The following is an 18,395-nucleotide window of genomic DNA, read 5'->3' as shown; positions in this document are numbered from 1 at the left end:
TTCATGAGCATCGTTACTCGTTAGAAATAACGGCTACATTTGTTACACGATTCCTTTCTCTCCTAATCACTTTCTGCTCTGATCTTCTTGCCTCCAAATCTGATAATACCATTTTAAGTCTCCTTTTTATAGGTAGTTAGCTCTCTTCGAAAATCCAATTATCCAATTTCCTCTTTAATTTTCTTGCGTGTAGTTTTGTTTCCCATTAGCTGTGCGGCGGTTGCATATTACCCCGTTCCCATCCAGGGCGAAGCACGAGATGTCATACCATATTATTCTTACATCTTAAATACAAAACTGTAGTAATTTAATATTATCTGAGTGAGTAATGGCTTTACGTTCGATAGAACCAAATGACGGTATTGTGCGTTTGCGATAACGAAAATTGTTCGGGCGGAGTTGCTTACAATATGTCGGACAACGCATGGTTAACCTTTGTAAGCAGAGGGTGAGAGTCGTGTTTTTTGCGGAAAAATGAGCTTGTCAACTCTTGGCAACTGGTCTACTATTCAATAAGTTTCATACAGCATGGTGCGCATTGGCTCAGAGTCTGTTATTATTGATTTCCTTCATGAAGTATTTGGCTTCTGTGTAATTTTGAATTGTTTTCCCGAACAGTATGAAGGGTACAGAACGAGGCCATTCCGCAGCCAAGACATTAATGCTTTATGAATTATTTGTAATTGTGCCGAACACGAGATTTGTGTCATAAAATGGTCACCAATGTAAGGGGAATCACGAAGACGCCTTTAATAAAAATGGGTTCAGATTGGACATGTTATCCGTCTGAGAAATTTTTACATGGTGTTCTGATTTATTGTTAGATGCTATCATTTATCCTCGTATCCATGATTTTTACCCATATCCTCGATATTGAAATATTATTATCAGTAATTTTACGAGTTATGTAGAGTTTTCAATCAACCCAGCCACTGTACATCACTGACTAAGCCCTATTGATGCGGTACAAGGTTCTTCACCCTGACTTATGCGCTAAAAAATTTCTTTCGATTTCATACTGCATGTTCAATAATAAATATTTAATAAAAACAAAGATTCTGATACTTTATTTATTTAGCATTGATCCGAAAATAACGCTTTCTGGCCTTTCCATCGCACTGTGGAATGGGCACGGTTATAAACACCCAAGCCCTAGGCGAAGGAAAATCCCCCCCGGTGGGAATTGAACCCGCGACGCAGACGAGGACGTTACCCCGCCGCCACCGGGGCCGGCAATGCCGTGCGCTACCGTTGTATGCATGGCATGCGACGGAGATTTTCAACGTTGAAGGATTTTCAATGTTTACGACGATACCTTGAAACTCTGTTAGCTCTTGTGGGGGTAGATTTTAAAGTTCTTTTTCCTTTAAACCTTTCCGCGTGCATATTTTCTGATATAATTTCTTTCTCAGTGGGCATTGCTAATGTCAATGCCCATGCTCGTCCCTATATGCGCACCATTGTATGATCTTCAAGCGTCATATTATTTTATATTTTTAGGGATATTATCACACTTACAAGGTATGTTTAGTTTATATAATTTACAAATTCCAAAGAAACTGCGGGAGATGCAAAAAATTTCAGAGTTTAATAGGACGCCTCAGTAGCTTAAGTGGCTAAAGCACTCGACCGGATATTGAGGGATCTGGGTTCGAATCCCAGTCAAGGCGAATGATTTTTACACTCTGAAATTGTTGCATTTATATAATTTAGTTAAATTAATGTCATGTTGTTATTATTGAGTGGCATTCGCCTGAACTATACACGTGAACTTTTCCTTTCGTAAGTGGCTGGAAAAAAAGGAGATTAATAGCCCAAATAATAACCAACGTTTGTGTTATTGCTTTCTCCAGTATATATCACCTTTTCATTTGCCCAAGTTAGAGTTTGCTCCGTCACGTTAACAACTATAATTTTCGCAATTCAGTCTCCTCACCTTAATTTCCTGGGCGATTACCTCCTCTCATTTAACGCTTACCATTCATCTACGGCAACAATTTTTCATCCTTTTCAAAGGCCCCCCCCCCCTATCTTGCCCTCCACGCAATTTCTCTTGTAGACTGTGTTGAATTTGTATTTTATGATGAAGCGTTCGTTTATTTCGACCTTGGAGTAATAACTGTTATTAAAGATCCCATCCAACGGAGTGATATCTACTCGTGGAACTAGGTGCTCTGTGGTTATTTTTGCCTTCACAGCTAATGATTCGAGTTTATCCGTAACAAGTTTGTCTTCGTTAACGGGTACTTCCTATCTTTAAGAAATAAGTAGGCAAGCTCTAATAGTTATGATTATTTTCGGGAATATTCTTGACGAAAGAGTTTGTCACATTTTTTCAGGAGTGCTTGACTGGTATATGTATGCCAAAATGTTTTCATGAAATATATCACTTTAGAGGGTGAAATAGCCATAAAGAGCAATGTCTAATACACTTGACGCATGTGAATAAAAAATGCTCTAGATAAAATAATGAAATGCTATATTAAGATTCAGACGCATATTTTATGCCAGAATCATGCTACTAATTTGTTGGTTTTAAGTCCATATGAAGAATGTTTTCAGTCTATAAAAATATTAATTTTGAATTATAGATTATTAACCAAATATTGTTCCGAGTTGACATTTGCGTTTCATTTGAGTCAGTCTGGATTAAATTGAAATTATACATGGATTAGATATTCTGTCTTTATGTGGATTGACCAATGCGCATGTGAAGAAAAGAAAATGTAAAAATTAATAATTTAGTTAGTTAATACTCGTAATATCGTATTTTGACTACATAAATGATGACTGTCAAAATATCTTACACAGGCAGGTAATATTTGAAATAGCGTATACATATTGGAAGGTCATTGAAAATTTCTTCAAGGTTTCCACTTGTGTACCAAAATGATGTCCATTACTGTGAAATTGTAAAATAAGTAATATTTAATTGTTAAATATTATAATTATAAAGTGCGCATGAGAATAAAGTTGTCAATATATACGTATACGCAATTTAGTGATTTTCTCCGTTCGGTTTTTAAATATTTAAAAATTTTTAATAATACAACTTTTTCACCATGGAACGAAAAAATAAGACGAGCCGTTTCACACTGAAGCGTGCCGTAACAACAGTAATTCTGCAGTAAGGTACCCTGTTCCTACCAGTGTCATGGAGAAATGTAGCTTCCACGAGGTGAAGCTTGAAACTATAAAGTTTAAAAAAATACTCTAGTCAGACCACGGAAGCTTCATTTTAAACCCTTTATCTCAGTTTATGTTCTACAGAACAATGAATTTCGTTAAAGCTAAGTGCCTTTTATAAATTTTATATGGCGTAGGCTCATTCTTTTTAATATGCCGGATGTTCAGTGGCCAAAGAGTCATATTTTCTTATCACATGGACAACCGCAAAGTATGCTAATGAGACGCGAAAAAATAAACATGCTCATTGTAGTAAGATGTAAGCATGATTTTTTACGCGGCAGAGAAAAATGAACTATGAAAATGAAATGAACTATGCAAGAAAGATTCGACTTGCTACAGCACCGAACAGGAACAAAAACTCGTTATCCACACATAACACAAATAATTGTATCTGCACGATCTCCAGAACGGTTATTCATCTACTAATTTGAATCGAATTCAATGACATTCAGTCTTATTTATTTGCCAAGTCAATCTACACGAAAACAAATGTATTAAACAGTAGTTTTGCAATGATTAAATGCAATGCAAGTGGAATTTTGTCTAAAAACAAAAAAGTTTGAAATTGATCTGGGTTCAGTGTGAGTGTAAGCATCAAAAGTTCATTTGCCAACGAAAAATATTTAGTTATGTAATGTGTATTTTAATTTCTTTGCATATACCCTCTTGGTTACATTTATTATACACATTATATTGATTACACATTCAGGTGTAACATGACCGAGTTTATAAGTTTTAAGATTAATCGATTCTTTTAATTGATCCCAATCTTCATAATAACTTATTAAAATTCAGTAATTACTGCACCATGAACCATTTTTGCTATATAAATTATGCTTAATGCTGTGTAATATCATTTGCATTGAGGTATTCCAATTTGTGAGTAAACTGATTCATTATAATTCCTGAAGTCTTCCATAATATAAAATGAATACAAGTGACAAAAATTAACAGTGTAATAATGGCATTCATGAAAAAATTTCAAAGAATATTATACCACTATTGCACTTCTCTTGATTTGAATTGTATTTTTTCAAAAATAAAAATGAACTTTGAATCGGTTAGAATTTTCAGCTGCATTTCACTAATCTTACTATCACATGAGTCAATAGGCCACACATAAGACTCAATCTTCTGTCAACTTAACATACCTTTTCCGTTCAACTTACATCGCAGATGGAATTATTCTTCCGATATAAGTAAGTTCACATGAAAGTTCTTTCTAATTGGTCGCTTTCTTTGGAGCTGAACACTATATGCATTGGATAACTTGTGATTATATACATGTAAACAAATGAGCGGGAGAATATACTGATTTTCATAGGTTCAAAGGACCGATATTTATTACCAAATCAGTGGATGAGAGTGTAAAATCATCCCCCATTTTTAGCCTAAATTATTAAGCTAGAGTCGACAGTACTGGACGGTGGCTTGCTTGGTAGGGCAGTAGACTACGTCCTCCTACAACCAGCCAGACAATATTTCCCCCGTGACCTTGGATTTGCCAGGCTTGATCGGCTCGGCTTTCTTGACTGGCTCCGGTGTCTTCGTCGCTGGTATCGTCGACCGTTCACTTTGATCCGAAGAAGAACTCTTTCGTGTCCGTTCCCCGGACGTGTCCGGACTCGAATCTTTCGTTGGCGGCTTCTCCGTCTCTTTTTTGGGCGGCGACTTCTCCTCCTTGTCCCCTCCCGACTCCGCCGGCTCCTCGGGTATCGGCGTCGGCGACCTCTTCGGCGGCTCTGGAGCTTTGACCTTGCTATCCGCGGGCGCTCCCAAGCTCGGCCCCGCCACCACCCTCTCCACCTTTGGCTCCTCCATTTTCGGTTGCGGCGCTGGTCTCGGTGGCGGGGGAGGCGGTGCTTCCTTCGGCTCTATGTCCACGACGACGGAATCCGGTTTCTTGGCCTCGGTCTGCTCTGCTTTGACCGGAGAGGGTTTTTTCAGGATGGTGGATGAGCCGGTTTGCTCCGGAGGCTTCTGCGATGTATCACCGACGTCAGAACCGCCCTGCTGCTGCTGTTTCTCTTGGTTCCTCTTGGTCTGAGGCCTCGGTCGGGCGATGACGCTGGCCACCGAGGTTATGGAAGCACTGGATGACGGCCGGGGCTTCGATGATTCCTCACTCTCCTCGGTTTTCTCTGAGCCTTCCTTGAAAACCTGGTCATCTCCATCTTCATCCCCGCCGGTGGCTCGGTATTCCTGCTTGATGACCGGCATCTTGAACTTAGCGTAGGCTACCCTGGCTGCGGGAGGGAGGACGTTCACCCTCGGGTTATACTGGACCAGTTTCTCTTGGTCCATTGACTGCAGTGCGCTGTTCTCGTTTTGGATTATGTGCCTCCTCAAACTCTGCTGAGATCTCCTGATGACCATCTCGTTGGTGCTACCAATCGGGTCCCTCCTCATTGTCCTCTTCCTCACCTCTGCGTTCCAATCTTTCCCGCTGCCTCTCTTCTTGCCGATAGCCTTGGCTATTCTGCTGAACACGTCCTTGGTCTCTCTTCCAGATTTAATAGCATCTTGGACGACTCCTTCTACGAAACCAATCTGGAAATCCTTGAGTAGACGTCGCTCCATTGTCCTCCCCTTCTTTCCAGCGACTGTTTCGGATGAGAGGGAAGGATATTATTGGTGTCATCTTAAGACTCACGAGGACTATGGAACTAATAGGGTGTAGAGATCTATTGAGTTGAGGGTTGGGAAACATTGTCCTGTGGTGGGCACTTCATAATTAATAACAACCATTATTATACGCTGACGCGTAATCCACCCTTCCCCTCCGTACCTCTCCCTTAAACAGTGTCGTGAGTAGCCGTTTAGTTAATAAAGACATTAGAATTACAAAATTGACCTGATGTATATAATGCTTCCTTCAATTTTTTCAAGACATGTCAGGTTTTAGTTACTTGAATTAGCTTATGGAAGGATTCGCGGTGGGTCATCGTGGTCATATCTAGGCAATATTTTTAACACTTTTAAAGTGGCCCGGGGTACACCTTTGTAGTTGTCTTGGTTTTTACGTATAAATATAAATGTTAGATCAAATTGTGATTCTTCAATAAAGTTACCTTCTTGGAAAATGTGAGTAAACGGGAGAGGGTAAGGATTTGGCCCCGACTTACTGCGTGAATGTCATTGATTACAAGACTTAAGGTCCATTCCACGGCACATATTACGTATTTGAGTTGATATTTTTTGTATTATACTGTAGTTTAAAAAATTTCAGCTGTGAATTCCAGAGACGAAATTTATTCAAATAAATTAGCTCTTAACTGCTTTATGATTTGCTTTTGTTTAAACCTCAAAATTCCTCGTAATATCCATAAATAAATAGGCTAAACAACATTAAAACAATTTTTTAGCTCACCGTTTCCAATTTTAGTGAAATCGTCTTTAAATACGTATTATGTTTGTAAAGTGGGTTTTTATTGTGTGGGGCCAAAGAGCTCAGCAATCCTTGTAATTTGAAATCTTTGCAATGAATAGAGTTCCCTTTTTCCTACCTGCCAATCATAAAATTAATGATGTGGCTTCATCTCACTTCGGAAGCAAACGAATGAAGTATTTTTATCTTAAACAATTGATACTACAATTCGATTAACATTCAACCATAGGATTAAACTATAATCAAGCTCAATTATAATTGTTTTAATTTGAATTAGTTCGTAACCTTTTTAGTCTTTTTAAAAGTTGAAAAAATTGAATCTTCAAATTTTATATCCACCCTATCATCAACAATATACCGTTCATATCATTACGTTTCAGAGTTCGCTTATGGTGATTATTCTTTGTCAACTGAGGTATTATTACTACACAATGATACTAAAAGGCTTAAAATTTCAATATGAGATTTAAATAAAAGAGTGGAAAAAATGTTTAACGCTTAATTTTAAATTGAATATTACGGCTTAAAAGTTTGAAGTAATTATGTGATTGTCTTCATAATTTTATATTGATTTCCTGCTTAGATCTTCCCATTAATGAATGGCGCTGACGTATCCCATCACATGCTTCTTGTAAACAATCACCACCTTCCTCTTTAATTCTTTCCCTCTCTCGTTTCTTCCATTACAATCGTCAGTACATAATTGTACTCCCTTCCAATGTGTTCAGTTAGTATTCCAGTTTGAACGATGCACAACATTTTAATTTGGAATTTCAAGGAGTATTTTTTCACGCTTTTGCCCCCTTAACTGAAGAGTCATTAGAAATTATTGTAATTGGATGAGCTTTTTCTATTTTTTATGAGGTAGGTTATAAAAGGAAACTTGGCTATAAAATGGTGGTGGCCACGCACGTAGAGGATTTTAAGGACGTGTACTTTACCATATTTATTTTGCAAAGAAAAATGACTGAAATAAATGAATTCGGAGTGAGTTGAATTCAGAGAAGAGGTTAAAATTTTGGGTAAGTCGATGTTTAAAATACAAATTGGGAGAAACGAGAAGATGATGGGAGTCGATGTTAAATTCATTAAAAATTAATTCATTATAATGAGCTATGATCTCAAATAACGAATGAGCAGTTTCATTCTGCCAGATTTACATATAAAAGGTCATAATTAATATTGGGGTATCGGAAATTGTGATTTCTTGAAACATATAAATTTTATTACTTAAATACGTCTAATTATGAACCATGTTTTATCCATCCTGAACAAACAAAACCTCAGTAATTAATATATTAAATGTTTTAATGTATATTCTATACGCAAATTCACTTCTCATTATTTCTTATGTTCATTAAAGCTTACAATTTATAACTGTACCAAAATTAGACACATTGAAAGATGTTTTAATATGAAACAACAAATATTAAAATCATACATCAATAAATTTAAATGAAATTATTATTTTCAACGCATCAGGGTAATTTGAAAGCATTTTTGAGCTTAACTTGGGAATGGACACAGCAAACTCAATTATTTTATAATATCTAAGAGTATTACTGTTCTACAGAACTTAATGAATAAAATAATTTATATATTTTTTAGACTGTCCTCCTCATAAACCTATTGCTCCGACTGCTTTCATGCTGTTATTAATTCATTCTCCTTTAACACATGAATATTTTTTTCTCATTCCTTATTTAAATTGATATGAAAGGAATATATTTCATTTAATATATGATATTAGTATAGTTTTTAATCTAAGCTAATTTTTTACGTTAAATTTTCCATTACTTCCCAAAATAACTTTGCCGAGCGTTTTTCTTCAAACGCTTTAAATCTGATGTGCACTAGTTTCACATGGACATTTTTTCGTGATCGTCTATATTAAGTCAAGAGCACAACAGAAAATCATCAAAACAACAACTTCGGGTTGATGCAAACCAAACTCTTAGAAATACCTGCGCTTTTTCTTTAATTTCTTCCCGCGTTTGTTTTATGCGATGAAAATAAAAATTATATTTGAAGCATTACGTGTCTCCTTATCTCCAACGTTGGGTGTCTTCATCCCGTTGTTCTTCAAGATGTCAATGAGTTCAAAGCGAAGGGTTGAGATGTCTTGTCTGATCTCCATGACGTCATCTTCCGTGATTCCGAATTCGTCCCTCTTCCTTTGCTCCGCCGTGACGTAGCGTCGTACCAGTAGCATCATCACGTGGTCATGTCGATCCAATGCTGCCTCACGAGACTTCCGCTAGCAGTTACAGTTGGGAGGGAGATATATTGGAATGATTAGTAATCGAATGGGAATTTGAATAATGTTTACTCCGTATTTGCTATTAAACAGCTTAAATACAGGGTCGCACCCAAAAGTGGTTGGACTGATTTTCTCTGGCGTGAACGGAGCGGGGGAGGGGGGTCTGCCTGGCAGGGTAAGGTGAAGGGGGCTCTTAGCAACAGACCAACACCAACCTCAGTCGCCTGCGGGCTGTCGTTGAGTGAGGACACCATTTTTAGTGAAGCAAGTTTTTTGTCCGCGTCGAAAAACAAAATGAATCTGAATTTAGAGCAACGTTATTCCGTGAGGTTTTGTGCGAAACTCGGCTCAAGAGACGACGTTTTGACTCGATAAAGGCAGTTCAAGAGGCTTCGACGGGGGTCATCAACGGCATCCCCAAAGAAAATTTCCAGCGGGCGTACGGGGAATGGGAGCAATGCTATACTAAGTGTGTAGCAGCTCAAGGAGCATGCTTTGAAGATTATTAAGTCGATGTAAGTATATCGTCAATAAAATTCTTGTAAAAAAATCAGTCCTACCACTTTTGGGTGCGACCCTGTATGAGAAGTTCGTGCCAGCCAAACCCTCAACTATGAGTGCTTATATGCGAATTTCAAGGATATTAATAATCGTCTAGTATTTTCCTTGTAATATTCAGGGAATGTTTACCATAAAATTGAATTGACATAACATTCAGAAAAACTACGTTGATTATACTTGACTGAGAGTACTTTTCCAGACAGTCTTTTTTTGGTAAAATTGAAAAAAAAGGAGATAAATTAAGAGTGAAAAAGACATTTGCATGATATGAAATGAAAGAAAGTGAGAAGTTATTTTCAGGGTATGGGTAAGTACTTGATTTATCTGGCATCACTTTCGTTCCGTCCATTGTCGTGAAAGTGATCACGCTGCTTCTGAGCTCGGTCGTACATTCGTTATGATATATTACTTAAGAGTCCAATAAGAGTTCAAGGGTTCGCGTGACTTAGAAGATAACGAGACTAATTCCGTCTTGTTGTTTTGAATAACGTGTTAAAGCAGGATGATCACTATCTCGTCAATAAATGGAAACCGTAATAGTTAGGCACGGTTTGGTGTGAGAAATGAATAGCACCAAACAATTTTCTGGAATTTCAGAGGGGTTCGTTGTGCCGAACACAAATTTGCGCTCACCATGATTGATCCACTGGATATTTTTTTCGCACGGCACCCAAGCATGGTGGGGCCGGGCATTAAGTTGAATGGAGGCGGGACCGTGTCTCCTTCTTCGAAGTAGCTCATCCACAGCTTGCTCCGGGCGAACTTCCACTCCGTGTCGGAGCGTTCCTGTGGCGGGCGGAAGTGGTACATGGTCGCGAGTGATGCAGGAATTATGATTTTCTTGTCGCCCTCGGGCAACTTATCGTAGCTTTTGGAACAGCCATCGGTCAGACAGTTAACGCCTGGTTTTGAACCTTGATTTGAATTTGACGCGCCCATTGTGTTTCTCGGACGGATCGATCGTCAGGTTAAATCTCTGCTAATATTCTATTGCCTTAAGAATAAAATTTGACGTTGAATCCCAAGTGTTTTGGTTAATTTCTATCAGTTTTCGATCTTTTGTTCTATCGCATACGATTGTGCGAGGAATTGTTTTTGTCACTTCGTAACTAACGATGAGATTCCTCGGATTCTTTCGTGAGTTTATTGATCGATGCTTCCTCAGAAGTGTAATATCGCTCCTTTACATTCCCACCCTAAATACCTTGCTGATTCGTGTAATATTGATCTTGAGTCGTGTCGTATGCCTCGCTCTATTGAAAAAAGTAAGTCAGCATAGTGAAATAAATGATTGTTTCCCTTCACCACGCGGTAATGATGTGTTTAAATGCTTCGTTGTCATGTTAAACTCCACTCAGTGAAGCATCATCATAGATGATGCGATGCGCAGTGCAATTGTTTACGGTATCGAATTCTAATCTCTCTCACCATGCACAAAAATGACTGATGTTCAATATCCTCGAAATGGCACTTCATTCTATGCAAACGCACGAATATGTGACAAGATGAAACGAGAGTATATCTCTTCCTGCGCCTCACGTTTGGTGTTTGGGGAAGGATTTTCTCCGTGGCGGCTGAAATATGCTGTAGGAGGTGATTGTGTTAGGCAAGCTTTAGAAGACCCAAGAGTGAAGTGTATGGCTTGAGACTCGAGGGAGAAATGTCGACAAGATGGCCGGAGGATTTAAATGTGAGGGGAGTAGGGACTCTGCTAGGAAAGTAGGGGAGGCAGAAGTGACAGCGAATAGGGGGTGGAAAGGGTACTAAGGGTCGTCAGAAGGTGGCTGGGGAAGGACATGGATCGATTGCGCACGGCCGTAAAATGGGGTTTTCTCTGCTCCGAAGAATATAGCTACAATTGGAACTTGAGATTTTCTTTGTTTTTTTGATGAATAGTGAGTGGTGCCGATGAGACAGGGTAAAATATTTGTGCCGACTTGAAATGTATCTCAATTGATCTACATAGAACTGTAATTGCAAATTGATACAAATATTTCTAAGTATCGATTGTATATATGCTCATGATATTTGTGTTTATATATATATATATATATATATATATATATATATATATAATGTGGGTATGTATATATATAGGTATATTTACATGTATTTATACATAATGTGGGTATGTATATATTCAGGTATTTATATGCATGTATACAGGTGTATGTATATATATATATATATATATATATATATATATAATCATTTATATAGAAACAGATATTAGGAAAAGGGATAGGAACACACATTGAGGACGAACACAGGAGAGGTGGGGAAGGCGGAGTCAAGCAGATCACGAATGTAAAAATATTTCCTAGACTGGGATTTAAACTCCGGATCTTTCCACTTGCCGGGCGGAGGCTCTTAACCACTTGAGATATCCAGGAAACGTAATTTACACTGAAATCTGCGATGCTTTATGCAACCAAGTGCCCCAATTCCTTGGCCAAGAGATGGCGTTAGGGATCTGTTTCACCCACCAAAGGAGAAATAAAAAACACACAAGAAGAAAGGATAGTAGTATAGCCATCATACAACACCATAAAGGATAAGAACAGTGCGTTTCGTGGCACGCATAGCCAGAAGAAGAGACGAGCCACATTGGCCTAATACACATTCAACACGAAATCCCGCCAAACGGCGAATAAATACTCATTTATATAGAAACAGATGTAAGGAAAAGGGATTGGAACACACATAAAGGACGGACACAGGAGAGGTGAGGAAGGCGGAATCAAGCAGATCACGAATGTAAAAATATTTCCTAGACCGTGATTTGAACTCCGAATCTTTCCACTCGCCGGGCGGACGCTCTTAACCACTTGAGCTCTCCAGGAAACGTAATTTACACTAAGATCTGCGATACCTCCTTCCGCTCTTTGAGAAATGATAATTGCTCCGTGCCAGGAGTGTTACTGCAAGCTGCTTCTTAAATAAGATGAAGTTAACTTTCCTTAAAATCTAAGATAATTTATGGCGAAAAGTAAAGAAAGATGCAATGCACGAGAATGTATTTTTGACACCGAGGGATTGACCGTGGCCATGTGATACATTGGTGTAATGGACCACCAGAATGAGTTGAGAGACATGATGCATTACTGATAGGATTAATATGATAATAGTACAATAACTCGTTCTACCCTCGTAACAAGCATGATTATAATAAAATCAAATCTATGCGCACCTAAAGTGTAATTCAGAAAGCAAAATTTGAAGCTCTTACCATACCCAACCGTTAATTCACAATACAGGCGGGCAAGTATGAAGTTTACGTGCGTTTAAGTACCTATATAAGTCTATAAGTATGTTAGTTTTGTAAATACAATTAGTTACCATGTATTTTAGTCCATAACACGTTCAAGATTCTCGTTTGAAAATGTATATTAACGCTGTATTGATAAATATTTTTAAATTACTTACGGAAATGACTTGGTATGAGTTGGACATCATAGCAATAAGCATGTTGAGGAGCACGATCACGTTGATCACGGAGTACGATCCGAACATAAGGAGAGCCCAGAATCGGGTGAAGCTCTTCACGCCGGTGAGTTCAAACGCCGTTAAATCAACGAGTCCAAAACTAGCCCAAAAAAGGGACTGCGACGTTTCAAACATGCTGGAAAAAACAAGAAATGGCGTCATCAAACAATATTTCATGAACAAAAAATAAAAATGCTGAAATGTACACCCATTTTAATAGAGAAAAGAAGTTCTTAAGTCTGAAATACTAGACTTTTTGCGGTATATGCAAAACATTACATGGAAACTATTAAAAAAACATTTTAAGTCTTTTAAAGGGCATGAAATATAGAAATTAATAATATTCGACGAAAGTAAATTCACGCATATATATTGGAAAATTAGTTTATTTTTAGGACATTAGTTTATTTTTAGGAAATTAGTTTATTTTTAGGAGGTGCTTATTTTTAGGAAATGTTTATTTTTAGGCAATGTTTATTTTTAGGAAATGTTTATTTTTAGGAAATTAGTTTATTTTTAGGAAATTAGTTTATTTTTAGGAAATTAGTTTATTTTTAGGAAATAAGTTTATTTTAGGAAATTAGTTTAATTTTAGGAAATAATTTTATTTTTAGGAAATTAGTTTATTCATTAGGAAAATTAGTTTAATCATTAGGAAAATTAGTAAATTGAATGGGAATTGGGAATGACCTATGCAATCAATTTGGCACAAGGTTGACGGGAATTAAGTTGCTTTGCGGATTTTTATTTTAGTCACTGGTATATATTATCAATTTAAGGTTTTTATTCTACTACAAAAGTATTTTTCCGATGGTTCGCATACTTTTATCAAAATTGGAGGTTACTGACAATCTCAAGTTCATTCTATGCCATTGCTACAAAATTACTAACGATTTATTCTATTCCTGTAGGAAGGGCAAGACGCAGTTGTTTTAGTATTTTACTCACACAATCAATGACAAAACAAATACTTATAAGAAATATTTGAAGTGTTTTCATAAACTTTGTGTCAAATACGAGGCCTCGTCAAGGATTAAACTGTCTTTTTTCAGGAAAAGATAAATAATTCAAATTCTTTGTGTCAAAAGGGTAAAATCCACATTTGATAACTCAGATAACTTTACTATCTTTTGACCATTCTTAGTTTGATTATAACTAATCTATGATTAAAAATATGAAGTATCAGTGTTTTAAATTCAATGAACTGCTTAGTGCGAAACATAGTCGGGGGTAAATAGTTGAGTCCAAAGCATTATAGATGAAACTGCGCTTTATTTATCTCTATGAAGGGTTGAATTTATTCTTCATTGAAACTTGTACTTTTTCATTAAAATTTAGTGCTATAAATGGGGCCCGCTGAAATCAGCCCGAATACGAATTACTCAGAGCAATTAACTGACTCTCTAAATAGGCTGTTAGGAGAGATAGGTAACATTCACATCGTTGATTAAAATTTTGCTCGCTTATCCACAATTGAAACAGTGAAAATATGGAAATTTTAAACATGGGAGATAAATTTAAATTTGAAAAGTTTTGAAGTTAACATTCGTTATTTTCATAGATCCATAGCAAAATCACTCAATATGCCCAGGTTCAATGAAGATTATGCGCACCCGCAGATTCATTAAACGTTTATGTACTAACATCCAAATGTTTTTGCCATCAATAGTTATTACTCAACCAACACTAAACAAAGCAATGACAATAATTAAAGAGAGGAATAGTCTGAAAAAAATAGTATAGGGATGAAAACTATTAAGAAAAATCAAAAAGTCAAATGGTATCTTGATTTGGACATGGTTCTGCGAAAGTGCTTGTTAAGAAAAGCCATCATAGGAAACTTTGAATGAAAGAGAGGAAAGGGAAGAACAAGGATCAGAAGTTTTGATGGGTTAAGAAATGGTAGAGTGTGCAGTCAAATTAAAGTAGGTGCTCAGGGTGGAGGGCAATGGAGGACATCAAGTTGAAACCTGTCGAAAGACATTTCCACTTGAGAAGAAATTGAGGTTTGATGAAGTATTTCACGAGATCATGTGATAAACGACAAAGAGTTTTGCATTTTTTGGAGAATATCAATTTAATGAATTCTTCGAAATAATTAATAATTTTTTTCTGTGAAACTAAAGAAATATTGACAAAAATATCCATTAAAATATTTTTGCCAAATTTGAAGCACGATCAATGAATAACAAAGTTCCATTAACGTAGATGCGTCACTTAAACCGACTTTCATAGCGTTGCAGGTCATTTAAATACGAGAGAGAGAGAGGAGACTAATGTGAACAATATGTTATGGCAAAGAATTTTTGTGACAATTCTCATCATCGCCTTTTTCCACTCATAATGCAATAAAATTGCTGCATCTAAATGTATTTGCAAACCTTTATACTCACTTGGCAAACCGTCTCCAAATTGAGCAAGCCAGTTCTTCATTATCAAAGTCAGCTAGTCCGCTAGGTAGATGGTAGCAGCGCTTTTTCTCCAAGTCGGCATAATACCACAGCAGTTGATTCATGCCTTTATTCATCAACGGAGAAGAGGTATAAAATCGATCAGACAACTGGATACATTTAATGGATTAGCATTGAGAGTAGGTTTTGGAATATTAATCAGTTAGGAGAAAAACATTAATAATGTAACCAATTGAACAAAAGAAATAAAAAAAGGAGGGATTGTTATCTCATATGCAAGATTCTTGTCAAAGTTAACGAACTTTCATTAATATTTTCTCATGGATTTTTAGGTGAACAGACCTGAGGTGTGCCGTGGGGTGTGTCATGCAATATACACCCCACTTTATTCTCCTATGTACTCCTCCAAAGGAAATGAATTATTTTATTCGGAGGAGAATAAGTGAAAAAGGAAAAATAGAAATTACATTTTTGTAGAGTTAATTTCATTAGATCCTTAATAATCGTCACTTGGTATATCAACATTTTTTAAATTAAAAAAATTTCAATTGCAAAATCTTTTATTAACTAATAGGTATTATACACAAGGCACGACAGTTAAATCCGGACAAATTTACATTTGAATTTCCCGCCATATCGTAGTTCCTCTGGAGGTCACGATTGGCGTTCTTGAAAGCTATAGGCCTCTAGTAAAATGTCATTAACTTTTTACGATATTGTGGCTAAGTATAATACATCGACGAAGTCTGGGGAAGGTTTCGCAAACCCGGCGAGGAAATCTCATTCGAGGAAACGCGTGATTGTCCGGATTTAAGCGCCGCACCCTCCATTAAAATTATAAAAATGACGGAAAATCTTGTAATAATGTCTCAATTGATTAATTCATTTTCAATAAATGTTCAGAAAAAGTGAACGCAAAAAAATGTTCGCAACAGTAAATATTCGGTTGCGGTGGAAACATTTATTGCGATTCATCTCGAATCTAGCTTTCATTGATTTGTTTCAAGTGAATATTAAAGATTTCGGTTTTTACAGTTATGTATCCTGTCCATAGAGTGTTCACTCGAAGTATTTACGTGCAATCTATATAATAATATGCGCTCTTATAAAAAAAATTGAGAAACGAGTACGAGAAAATTGAGACCAATTTTAGGTAAATTACCACACGGTAAAGTGTGGTAATTTACCTAAAATTTCTGGGGTTTCCTAAAGTTTCTGGGGCGTCAATTTTGACCAGAATATAATTACTTATAATAATTATAACGCCAAACGTTAAATATAGTGGGATACAGTATAATTTTTTTTGTAAGCTTGCAAGCAAAATCTTGGTAACGTACCCACCCGCGCAAGCATTGATCAGGGGAAGAATGATGCCGTGCACTCAATAGAATTCTAAACGTGTATTCGCATTAAACTCCCGAATTCGATATTATTCATGAATGTGATACGTGTGCTATGCAGTGCGTAAAAAATAAGTAAAAATATAAGTTTAACACACAATTACCGATTTTAATGTAAACTAACCGATTTTATCCAGATCATCAAGAAAAGGCATTGTCTCTCTCTATGGGCAAAGGCATTCACGATGGCACTCCATTAATGATCAAATTCAAATGAAATGCAAATGAAAAACCGATACCAAAGAGGAGATGAGTTGGTAGTTTAATTCACACATAAAACTAAAGAATACAGAATTACAACAGTTAACTCTGTAATGCTCCAATTCGCTTTAGTGCCTTAGAATTCATTCGTGTTGAAATTTTTAATTTCTCTAGTCACGTTGAAAGCAAATGAAAAGAATATCGTGACTCACCGCATCCAAACGCAAAGAGCACCAACGTATAGATGAAGAAGAATTTCAGGATGTCAATCACCATTCTTCCGAGGGATATCTGCAGCGGTCCAAGATGTGGATTGACACTAAATATGTGCACTAACTTCAAGAAGCTGAAAACAGAAGGGGACATTTGAAATAATCAAACTTATTAAGCGTTTAACAAATGAAACTTCATTAAAGCTGTAAATTTAACGATTTAAATGCAATCTATCTTCTTAGAAAATAAGGCTATGCGTGTTTATTTAGGTATCAATTTCACACCGATAATTCTCATTTTAAGAAACATGAAACATTTATTACATAATTTTCACAGGGTCATAATTACTATCACTATTAATGTGAAATTTAATTACAAAGCCTTAAATTCTCGCACAGTACGTAGTTTTGGTATAATAGAGCATAAAATCCACTCCGCTAAAACATCAATAAAAAAAATTCTTTCCGTGAAACCGACAGCCTATAGTTCTAAGGAAATAACTAGAGTTACTTAAAATTAGAGGCAATAAATAATCCTATAATTACATCGCATCAGTTATCGCTTTCGACCCCATTATTTTACACCTGCGGTTACAAGTGGTGAATGTTAGGAATTTGAATTAGATTCAAGATAAACCATTAAAACATTAACTCGGAAGATAATGCTAAATTTTCTTCATTAGAGTTAACATTTCTCATTTTAAGTTTCCTCTGTCACATCACCTCACTCAGTCATGAAAACTTTACATATTAAATAAGTTAAATAAGATATAGTTTATATATTTGTTTTAGCGACTCCTTCATTGATATTTAATTTAATAAAATGAATTTTTTTATAAACCAGGCTACACATTAATCGTGAATATTTACGATTGGACTCGTCAAAATGGAAGAACAGTAATAACTCGATTAAGATATAATTTTACATAAGAATAGATACTAACCAGTCACCACCTTTGTTCATTTTTTAGGTAATGTAACGGAGAAACGTCGTGAAATTATTGATATTAACGATACCATAGAAAATAAATGGATATCCAAGGGATAGCGATTCAACTTTCTCCTCCCTTCGAATTTTCTTACTAGAATATGGATAATTTTGGTCCTCTCCGTTTACAGGGCAGTTTAACCAATTTATTAGAGGTTATTCTCTGAATTGGTATTAGTTTGATTCAAGCATCATTTTTATTCGTGTATTCAAATTAATAATACGTGTTTAGCTACTTTCCCAACATTTATGTGATAAATAAGAAACAATGTATGTGATAATTAGTTGAAAAATATTTA

The 18,395-nt window shown here is 36.3% G+C and overlaps 1 protein-coding gene across 2 annotated transcripts in view; it reads right to left on the bottom strand.

The window, feature by feature from the left end:
- Positions 1–4,501: 4,501 nt before the first annotated feature.
- LOC139697746 (transient receptor potential protein-like) overlaps positions 4,502–18,395 on the bottom strand; it is a 47,720-nt gene continuing 33,826 nt past the window's right edge. Inside the window, exons 12-17 of one of the 2 annotated variants that reach the window (XM_071596573.1) lie at positions 17,109–17,242; positions 15,278–15,401; positions 12,825–13,020; positions 10,032–10,184; positions 8,615–8,834; positions 4,502–5,792 (exon numbers count right to left, since the gene is read on the bottom strand). In XM_071596573.1, the coding sequence (XP_071452674.1) occupies positions 4,651–5,792; positions 8,615–8,834; positions 10,032–10,184; positions 12,825–13,020; positions 15,278–15,401; positions 17,109–17,242 (1,969 nt within the window). In that variant the 3' untranslated portion in view covers positions 4,502–4,650. Of the gene's footprint in view, positions 5,793–8,614; positions 8,835–10,031; positions 10,185–12,824; positions 13,021–15,277; positions 15,402–17,108; positions 17,243–18,395 lie in introns of those variants that run through there. The other variant, XM_071596574.1, reaches the window with a different exon arrangement.

This window comes from Hetaerina americana, unplaced genomic scaffold, assembly GCF_022747635.1.
Source record: "Hetaerina americana unplaced genomic scaffold, ioHetAmer1.1.p SCAF_8, whole genome shotgun sequence".
Lineage (NCBI taxonomy): Eukaryota > Metazoa > Arthropoda > Insecta > Odonata > Calopterygidae > Hetaerina > Hetaerina americana.
The sequence above is the reverse complement of the archived record's forward strand: the minus strand, read 5'-3'. Positions and strand labels throughout refer to the sequence as shown.